The sequence below is a fragment of the Sander vitreus genome, chromosome 17 (genome assembly GCF_031162955.1).
Source record: "Sander vitreus isolate 19-12246 chromosome 17, sanVit1, whole genome shotgun sequence".
Lineage (NCBI taxonomy): Eukaryota > Metazoa > Chordata > Actinopteri > Perciformes > Percidae > Sander > Sander vitreus.
This window is the reverse complement of record NC_135871.1, coordinates 30,494,543-30,504,542: the sequence shown is the minus strand read 5'-3', so window position 1 is coordinate 30,504,542 and position 10,000 is coordinate 30,494,543. Positions and strand designations below refer to the sequence as shown.

Sequence of the window (10,000 nt, the reverse complement as noted above, 5' to 3'; positions counted from 1 at the left end):
ACAACACCTCCTCATGTTTTTTTTCCCTTGTGTATATTCTACATCACTTACAATGTATTGATCAATAGAAAGTGTATTTCCAAGTAGAAAACGTTACATTTCATAACGTATTGTATTCATAACACAAGGTTCAGGGGCTGGGTCTGGACTGACTTAGCTAGCTAGACCATCTGTCCAATCTGAGCTTTCTGTTGCACGACTAAAGCAGCTCTTGAACGTCCACGTTTCACCAAAACCAGCTCCTTCCTGAGACTATTTAGCAGAGGCACCGTAGCTCAGTCTGGCGCTTAGCCCCGCCCACGATGATTGTGATTGGTTTAAAGAAATGCCAATAAACCAGAGCAGGTTTTTCTCCCATCCAGGAATACTGTGTGGACTAGACAGACCTTCCTCCGCAGCGCTGTGGAGGAAGGTCTGACTATGCAAGTGTACAACCCCCCCCAATAATCAAAACTGGCCAGTGCAACTATCTAATTATAATAAAGGCATTTGCACCTTAACTTGATGCAGAAAAAGGCACAAATTGATTCTCCATTCTCCAGAATGTAGGAAATGAAGTGTTTGATTTTTACTCAAAAGTGGAGATCTCCTTTTTTGAGGTCCGATAGGCTTTCATCCTTCAGAGCCTCCTCCTCCTCTCGGCCTCTCACCCAGTTACCAGTAAACATCTCAGGGCCACAGCCACGGTCCCGATGGCTCTATTAAGGCGCTGACACACCAACCCGACAATCGGCCGTCTTCCTCACAGGTGTGGCCTATCACGATGCTGATTAGACAGCAGGATTATTGCACAGGTGTTCCTTAGGCTGGACACAATAAAAGGCCACTCTAAAATGTGCAGTTTAAAGGCCTGGCCCATTATCGGCCGTCTGACAGTCTGGCGAGGTCGGTGACTCGAGTCAGTTCGGTGTGCTCCGTGCCGTCGTCCGTCCGAGGGGCCATCAGCCTTCATTTTGGCCGATTTGACATGTATAATCAGTGGGGCGGGCACTGCCAGCAGTCGGACTCAAATGACCCATCTGATTGGTGGAGAGCTAACCCAGAAACGGGGAGCGGGATGAGCGTGACTAGAGTCACACGTTCGTCCAATCAGCTGCCTGTTTTCATTTTTGGGCGACAATCCAGATTAGCGCCGCCTGCTGTTTTGGAGACGTATTACGTCTCGTCTCTCCGGTGTGTTCTGAGGGACTTTGGACCAACTCGGGGACACTGATCAGTCCCACTGGCTTTATTGCTGACGGTCGGCCGTCTGGTTGGTGTGTAAGCAGCTTGAGACGTCACCTCCATCGACCGATTGGATTCACGTTTTTTAATGTCACAGTTTCCTCTACTTACTTTGTGTCAAAGTGAAATAAGACAAAGCACAACGAAAAGAATACGCAGGACATTCAGATACTTTGGGTTGAGACGATCTGCTGTGTGAGCTACTGCAGGGTTATTTGTCTTAATATACAACACACACACACACTCTGAACACACACACACTCTGAACACACACACAACACACACACACTCTCACAGACACACTCTGAACACACACACACTCTGAACACACTCTGAACACACACACACACACACTCTGAACACACACACACGACCATACACACAGACCCACACACACACACACACTCACTCTCACACACACACACACTCTCACACACATACACTCTCTCTGACACACACCCACACTGAACATACACACAGACAGACACACAAACACTGAACACACACGACCATACACACAGACCCACACTGAACACACACACACACACACACACACACACACACTCCTTCTGTCCTCTTCCTTCACTGTAAGTAGATATGGCTGCGTTTCCAAGGCGACCGGTGGTTTTGCGTTTCCCAGGATATCATATGGAGGCGTAACACACTTTGCTTCGAGACACACACACACACACACACACACACACACGCACACACACACGCACACACACACGCGCACACACACGCGCACACACACGCGCACACACACAGGACAGCAGCTCGACGCTGGAAGACTCTAGACACACATCCTCTTCATCCTCTTCATCCATTTCAGTGGATAATTAAACATTTACTAGATTACCTAACTTCCTCCTAATCTAAACCCGTCTCGACTCCTCTCACCTCACCTGCACACACACACACACACACACACACACACGTAGACACAATTAGATTACAGATTATTATTATAGATTACATGTTTCCGTCCGATCGTTTAGAGATCTCGACAACTCCGACGGCACTTGGAGGCAGCTGTACGCAAAAGGCTTATTTCTCTCAAATATTGCTCACAAATCTGTCTAAATCTGCGTTAGTGAGCACTTCTCCTTTGCCGAGATAATCCGTCTTCCTCACAGGTGTGGCCTATCACGATGCTGATTAGACAGCAGGATTATTGCACAGGTGTTCCTTAGGCTGGACACAATAAAAGGCCACTCTAAAATGTGCAGTTTAAAGGCCTGGACACACAGAGCCCATAATCGGCCGTCTGACAGTCTGGCGAGGTCGGTGACTCGAGTCAGTTCAATGTGCTCCGTGCCGTCGTCCGTTGGAGGGGCCGTCGGCCTTCATTTTGGCAGATTTGACATGTATAATTGGCGGGGCGGGCACTGCCGGCAGTCGGACTCAAATGACCCATCTGATTGGTGGAGAGATAACCCGGAAACGCTAGATGAGCGTGACTAGAGTCTCTCAAAATCTGACGAAAATCTGTTAAACTGACCTTTGTTGGTCTGAAATGAAGACAGCTTCAGCAACTGCACAGCTCTGAATTTCCGGAGAAGCCAGACCCACGTGACGCGTTCGTCCAATCAGCTGCCGGTTTTCATTTTTGGGCGACAATACAGACCAGCGCCGCCTGCTGTTATGGAGACGTATTACGTCTCGTCTCAGTCGGCCGTCTGCTTGGTGTGTAAGCAGCTTTACTGTGTAGACCTTTTTCACGGCAGACATGTTGACATGTCATAGTAGGAACAGAACAGGTGTCTTCAAACCCATTAATGATGGCTGCGTTCCAGTTAGGAGAGGCCCTGGTGTTGAGCACGCTGACTCACTGACATAGCTCACTGGGACACGAGATGGAACTGAGCCATCGTTAAGGTCATCAGTTTCAGCTGTGCTTTTCCTACTATGACAAGTCAACATATCTGCTGTGAAAAAGGTCCATTGGGGGGTTCAGTATCTGGTGCTGCACTTTTTTTCCCGGATTTTAATATGTGCCGTTAACGTATAAGAGAATAAGAGAGATCTTTTTACGGCAACCCTCCATAGAGATGTATCAGCTTACTTTAAGTAACAGCGACAGTAGAAATGTATTTCACTATTTCACTATTATTATGGTTAAACGTTGCACTTGATCCACGGTTCATTCATGCATTCCGTTAACCGTGAGTGTTAACGGATCAGCTATGGTCCGTTACACCACTACATGGTGGGGGGGAGGGTGGGGGGGGGGGGGCAAGAATTACTGCCGACAAAACTACAACTTTAGATATTCAAACAACTAGCTTCTGTTACTACAACAACTCGTACAACCACTCGAACTATTCAGAAGTTTGGTCGTCTGGTATTCAGCTCTATAAACCGCAGAAACAAAGACTGTGCTTGTAATCACAGGACACACACACACACACACACACACACACACACACACACACACACACACACACACACACAGTATCAGATACAGTGGTAATTCAATGTCATCAGCCCACACATCCTCAGCCTGCTGAGCTCAGCTCCAACAGGAAGAGGAGAAGAACAAGAGAGGCACAAACTGGACATTTAGACTTCGTCCGCACTGCGATTAACACACACACACACACACACACACACACACACACACACACACATCACACTGTGAATGCTGACAGAGCCTGGCTGTCAGTGAAACTTCACTCAGTAGGTACTATAGGGCTGCAACTAGCGATTATTTTCATTGTGGATTAATGTTTCTCTCTCAGCAGCCGTCAGGAAACACAAGCACGCACACACACACACACACACACACACACACACACACACACACAGAGACACACACACACACACACACACACTCACTCCTGCATATTTAACACTGGTGTGAATAATTTAGTGAAGTGGGACACTACAGGAGCAGTCGGCCATCAGGGTGAAAACAGCAGAGAGAGAGATAGAGTTACTGTAACTCTTACACACACACACACACACACACACACACACACACACAGCGTGTGCCCCATGTACAGAGGATCGGTCCTCGCCGCAGCGGCCGCGGGTTCAATTCCGACCTGCGACCTATTGCTGCGTGTCATTCCCCCTCTTCTCCCCTCCCTTTCAAGTCTAAACTGTCCTCTCAAATAAAGGCCTAAAATATTGCGATAACGATATTGAGTCGATAATTCTTGCACCCCTACTTTGCACTATTACTTCTTGCACCTTACATCCCACTCCATGTGTACTTGTCTTGATATTATGTCTTATTTGTATATTAGTATTTTTGTATATTATGTTGATATGTGCCTATATGTATGTTGTACAGTATGTGTCTATATTACTAGTTTAGTCTACTGAATGTTTACTACTACATGTCTATTTGTTGAAGGTATCTATAGAGAGTTAACACCTACCAAAGTCAAATTCCTTGTGTATGTTAGTATACCTGGCCAATTGTTGTTGTTGTTGTTGACTACAGGCCCAAAAACACAAGTTCACCGTCACAAACCGGAGCTGAATCGAAGTTTCCGTTTTCATTGTCTATCATCACGCTGCTGATTTCCACGTTTCAGTCGGTGTTCTCTGAGACGGCTCATTGTTCTCGGTGTTGACACAAACTCTGCGACCTCGCGCCTCAGAAAGCACACACACACACACACACACACACACACACACACACACACACACAAAATCATAAAAACAAACGTAAACAATGTACCTAGAATTAATGAAACTGGCTTAAAGTGAACTAAGATTGAGTCATTTCAATACGAGGTGTAAACAAGTGGGGGTTTCTTTTGTCGTCATTGGGTAAAAATCCTATAATAATCTTTCGGTATATTAAAATGTAAAAAGAGAGAAAACTAGACTCCTGCACCTTTCAGTAGGGGAGTAAATTACAGGTTTTAGCTCAACATCAGTGTCAGCGAGATCAAACATGCATCCATTCATCTGGGGCTGGGCAATATACTGATTATTATATATTATATAGACATTGATATATGAAGATAGATATAAGCTGTGTCTCAAACCGCCTACTTGCACACTTCAAACACTTAGTTTGAAGTATATCGTGTAGATAACGTTAAAAAGTCAGAGCACTGAAAATACCGGGATGACCCCCTAAAAACGGTCAAAAAGTTCAGTGTGGAACGATGGACACTACTCGCACTAAACGGGCGCCATCTTGACTACAAAGCAGAACGGGGAGGCACCAGGGACCGGCAGCTGATTGGACGAACGTGTCACGTGGGTCTGGCTTCTCCCGGATTTCACAACTGAGCATAATGGCGTCTCGTTCAGAATACGATCTCGTTTTTTACGAAGATAGTTCACCGAAACGTGTTTCTGAAAACATTTTAAGCGAGAAATAGGCCGTGCAGTTGCTGAATCTGTCGACCGCTCGTCATACCCGGTAAGTGTTTTAACGTAAGTGTTCCTTTTGGGACAATACTAACCATCCAAAGCGGGCACTACGGCAGGAAGTGGTCAGTGCACGTTAGCAGTGGACTGACAGAAGTGTGCGGTTTGAGACACAGCGATAGTCTTACAGTTTGGGTATCTTGATGCGACACAAGCGTTGTCTGTTCCTGGTTTTAAAGGTTAGTAACGTTACGTTACCCGTGCCAATTTAAAGCCCTGGTCCCAGTTGTACACCATTCACTAAGGCTGCGTTCAGACTGCAGGCAAAAGTGGCCCAAATCTGATTTTTTGGGCTCAAGTCACCAGGTCAGACTTCTTCCAAAAAAAACTGAGTAACGACATTATATAATCATACACAGCTTGGCATCACATGGTTAAGGAGGTATCGATAGTTAGGGATATATCACCTTCAAGTTTCCAGAGTTTCCTCAACTTCACAGTTCTCCAAGAATGAAAGAAAGTGATTCCAGAGTGCTTGGCCATCAGCCGTGTGCTCGGCCATCAGCCGTGTGCTCGGCCATCAGCCGTGTGCTCGGCCATCAGCCGTGTGCTCGGCCATCAGCCGTGTGCTCGGCCATCAGCTGTGCGTTTGGCCATCAGGTGGTATTTCAGACTGGACGTGCTGCGATGACAGCTCAGTTCCCAACGACAAAACACACAGATCACTTTGGTCTTGTCAAGGGAACCATTTGGCAACTTTTTAAAAGCAAACTTTCCATTCAGAATCTTACTGGCATCCATTTTGGCGTCTCGACTCAAAACGTAACGTTAGCGAACGTTAGCCTACTAATCATGTAGAACTCTTGTGCTGTTGTTTAGTTCCCGGTCTAGCTAGATCCGGTGTGGTGTTGTAGTTTTTCTAACGTTACTAGTTGTTGCAACAGCATGTGAAAAAAACCACAAAGTTTGCTAGGCCAAAAAGAACGTTAATCTCACGATGAAAAAATGTACGCCATTAAAATGGGTTTGCGTTAACGCCGTTAATAACGCGTTTAACTGACAGCACTAATTTAGACCACTTCCATATATGGTCCTGAATCAGACCCAGGTCTGATTTTTTTCAATGCGGCCGCATGGGGTACTTTCCATAAAATCATCTCTCAATGCAAATCAAACCAGCTATTAGGCTAACTGGAATACAACCATGCTAATCTCTAGGTATGGTGAAGGGTATGTGATGATGTGGGGGTATGGTGAAGGGTATGTGATGATGGGGGGGTATGGTGAAGGGTATGTGATGATGGGGGGGCCAAGGGACCTTTTATCAGGATGCATAGTATCCTGGATCCATGAAATAACTGGCCTTTCAAAATAAAAGTCTGCCTGCCTCTATGGGAATCTAACATAGGGGTGTACTGACTTATTAATTTTGAAAAAGATGATTTTTTTATTCCTCTTTTTAGTCAACTTTAGCATGAGTTCATGAACTTATGAGCACCACTGTACATCGACATTTGTCACAATTATGCGCCGACGGGAGTTAAACGTAGACCCAGACAGTAACATTAAAAACTGACAGAAAGTGTTGAATAAACTGCGTCTCTGTGAAGCTATTCACAACGCAGTCCCACCCCTCCTGGCTTCGTCTCTGCCTCCACACAGACTTCTGTAGGGAATTTGCAGCCATAACCCCGCAAAACGCCAAAATAGCCAATGTTGGCTCTCTTTCTCTTCATTCTCCTCCTCACCGGCTCATTAATGTTACGGCTGCCATTACACAAACATTTTGAAATAAAAGCCAAAATAGCTTCCTTCCTCCATAACCTCCCTGACTTTAGTGCAACAGCGTGCTGCGTCTGATGTCATTGGTATTGGTATTGTTCTTTTGATCATGCGGGTCAGTTCGAAACCGCAAACAGTTCACACTGGATCCTGATATATAGGCCACGTTTTAAAAGGGTCATGTGAACAGACAAACAAAAAATTCGGAATCTGAGCAAAAAAATCTGAATGAAGCATTAAGACTTGTGGTGTGAATGTAGCCTACGTCTGACTGTGTTTTCAATATTTAGTGAGTCTAAACGGAAAATCTATTGGAAATGGCAGCGCGCAGACTCAACAGTTTTCTACACGCTGTGACGTAAAGACGATGGAAGAGAGAGAGATAGATAGATGGATAGATAGATGGATGGATGGATAGATAGATGGATAGATGGATGGATGGATAGATAGATGATAGATGGATAGATAGATGGATGGATGATAGATGGATGGATGGATAGATGGATAGATAGATGGATGGATAGATGGATGATAGATGGATGGATAGATGGATAGATAGATGGATGGATAGATGGATGGATGGACAGATGGATGGATGGATAGATGGATGGATGGATAGATCTTTATTGTCATTGTATGCGGTACAACGAAATTCTGTTGGAGCCATCCTCTCCAAATAGCAGCATAGAGTAAAAAGATTATATATATATATATATATATATATATATATATATATATATATATATATATATATATATATATATATATATATATATGATAGATAGATAGATAGATAGATAGATATATATATATATACACACACACACATATACACACACATTAATCTACACATACACATTCATTCCATGTTCTCAATATATAGCTAAAAAATAGTAAACACAGCAGTTATTGCAGAGTCCGATTGCACTGAGGGGGTAAAGGGATGTGTGTATGTTTTTATGTGTGGATGTGTGTATGATTTCTGTAAGTTTGGTGAGGAAGAACCTGACTTCAACCCCATCCCACACCTTTGGGATGAACGGAAACAGATCATGAGCCAGGACATTATGACCCTCCCTCCCTCCTTGCCTCCTCCCTCCCTCCTTGCCTCCCCGAAAGTCGGGCAGGGCTCGGGTTGGGCTCAGGCAGAGAATCTAAACTCTACTCCTTTACTCCTTGCCTCCTCCTCCCCTCCTTTCCTCCCTCCCTCCCTCCTCCCTTCCCTCCCTCCTCCTCCCTCCCTCCTCCGTCCTCCTACCTGCGAGGGCTTTGATGCGCGAGCGCTCGAAGAGACGCGCCGAGCTGTTCTCGTTGTCCCAGTCGTCGGCGTCCCAGCGGTTGTTGACGCCATCGTTGCTGTACTGCTGCTGGATCTCCATGTGCTCAAACTCTGCCGCTACCGACGTCATCGTGACCTCGCCGCGACTCCGCCGCGGCCGCCGCCTCAGAGTCCTTCCGCCTGCCGCCGGCTGCCGTTGATGACGGGATCCTCAAACGCGCACACTCACACTCTCTCTCTCAGACCGGCTCTGAGTGGCAGGTCAAGACACTCGTCCAAAATCCTGCAGAGACAGAAAGAGAGGCAGAGTTAGTGGAAGTGTGACTGACTGTAGCTCCGACACTTTTTAGTACAAAGTCGTCAAAACACAGAACGCCGAATGACTTCAGCTTCACATTTTCAGCACAAAAACAAACACTTGACTTGATCGATTATTTTCTTGCCAATACTGGTGTTTAATAAGTTCAATCAACGCTCTTAAAAATGTTCTTTTTAATGATTAACGAGCAACTTGGACTCTGACGAACTCCCATCCCGTCAATAAGGGACGCTTGGTCCGGTAACTTTGGCGTTTGTTAGTGATGCAAAAAGTCTCCTTTGGCGTCACATTTAGACGCTCTGGGTCCCGACACACACACACACACACACACACACACACACACACACAGGCAGGCAGACACACACACACACACACACACACACACACACACACACACACAGGCAGGGAGACACACACACACACACACACACACAGGCACACACACACACACACACACACACACACACACACACACACACACACAGACAGGCAGACAGACACACACACAGGCAGACACACACACAGGCAGACACACACACACACACAATTACACAGAAACTTCTATATTCATCTGCCCATAGGCCTGCTATATCTTTTTAACATTCTGCACTCAGCCCATTCAGCCTTTTCTTTCACATGCTCAACTGCTATTTTGTACATTTGTTTAGTCTGAAGCATCTTAAAATATCTGCAGCAGGCGTCTTATTACAACACAAGAGTTGTTTGATTACAATTTCAGACCCTAAAATCTCTCCAAGTTCAGTTCACTGAGAGAAACTGATCCACAGACAGCCAACCTGACTCTGTAAAAAGGTCAATCTGGAGGGAAAACAGAGCAGCCGCTGCAGCAGTCTGCTCTGTGATTGGCTGCGGCTGGTTACTGCAGCGTTTCTGTGTAAACTGAGAGAACGGCGCCTCCCTCTGGTCACAACACGTCACTGCAACATCAGAGAAACATCTGAGCTGTGAGGCGTTCACAAAACACACATTCAAATCTTCTAAGAATATATATATATATATATACACATATATATACATACATAGGCATTATTTACAGGGGG

General features: G+C 45.5%; 1 protein-coding gene across 1 annotated transcript in view; it reads right to left on the bottom strand.

The window, feature by feature from the left end:
- Positions 1-10,000, bottom strand: part of LOC144532190 (spectrin beta chain, non-erythrocytic 1-like) — a 174,054-nt gene that overhangs the window by 115,535 nt on the left and 48,519 nt on the right. The window contains exon 2 of the mRNA XM_078272808.1: positions 8,600-8,903. Within this exon, the coding sequence (XP_078128934.1) occupies positions 8,600-8,750 (151 nt within the window). The 5' untranslated portion in view covers positions 8,751-8,903. The remainder of the gene's footprint in view (positions 1-8,599; positions 8,904-10,000) is intronic.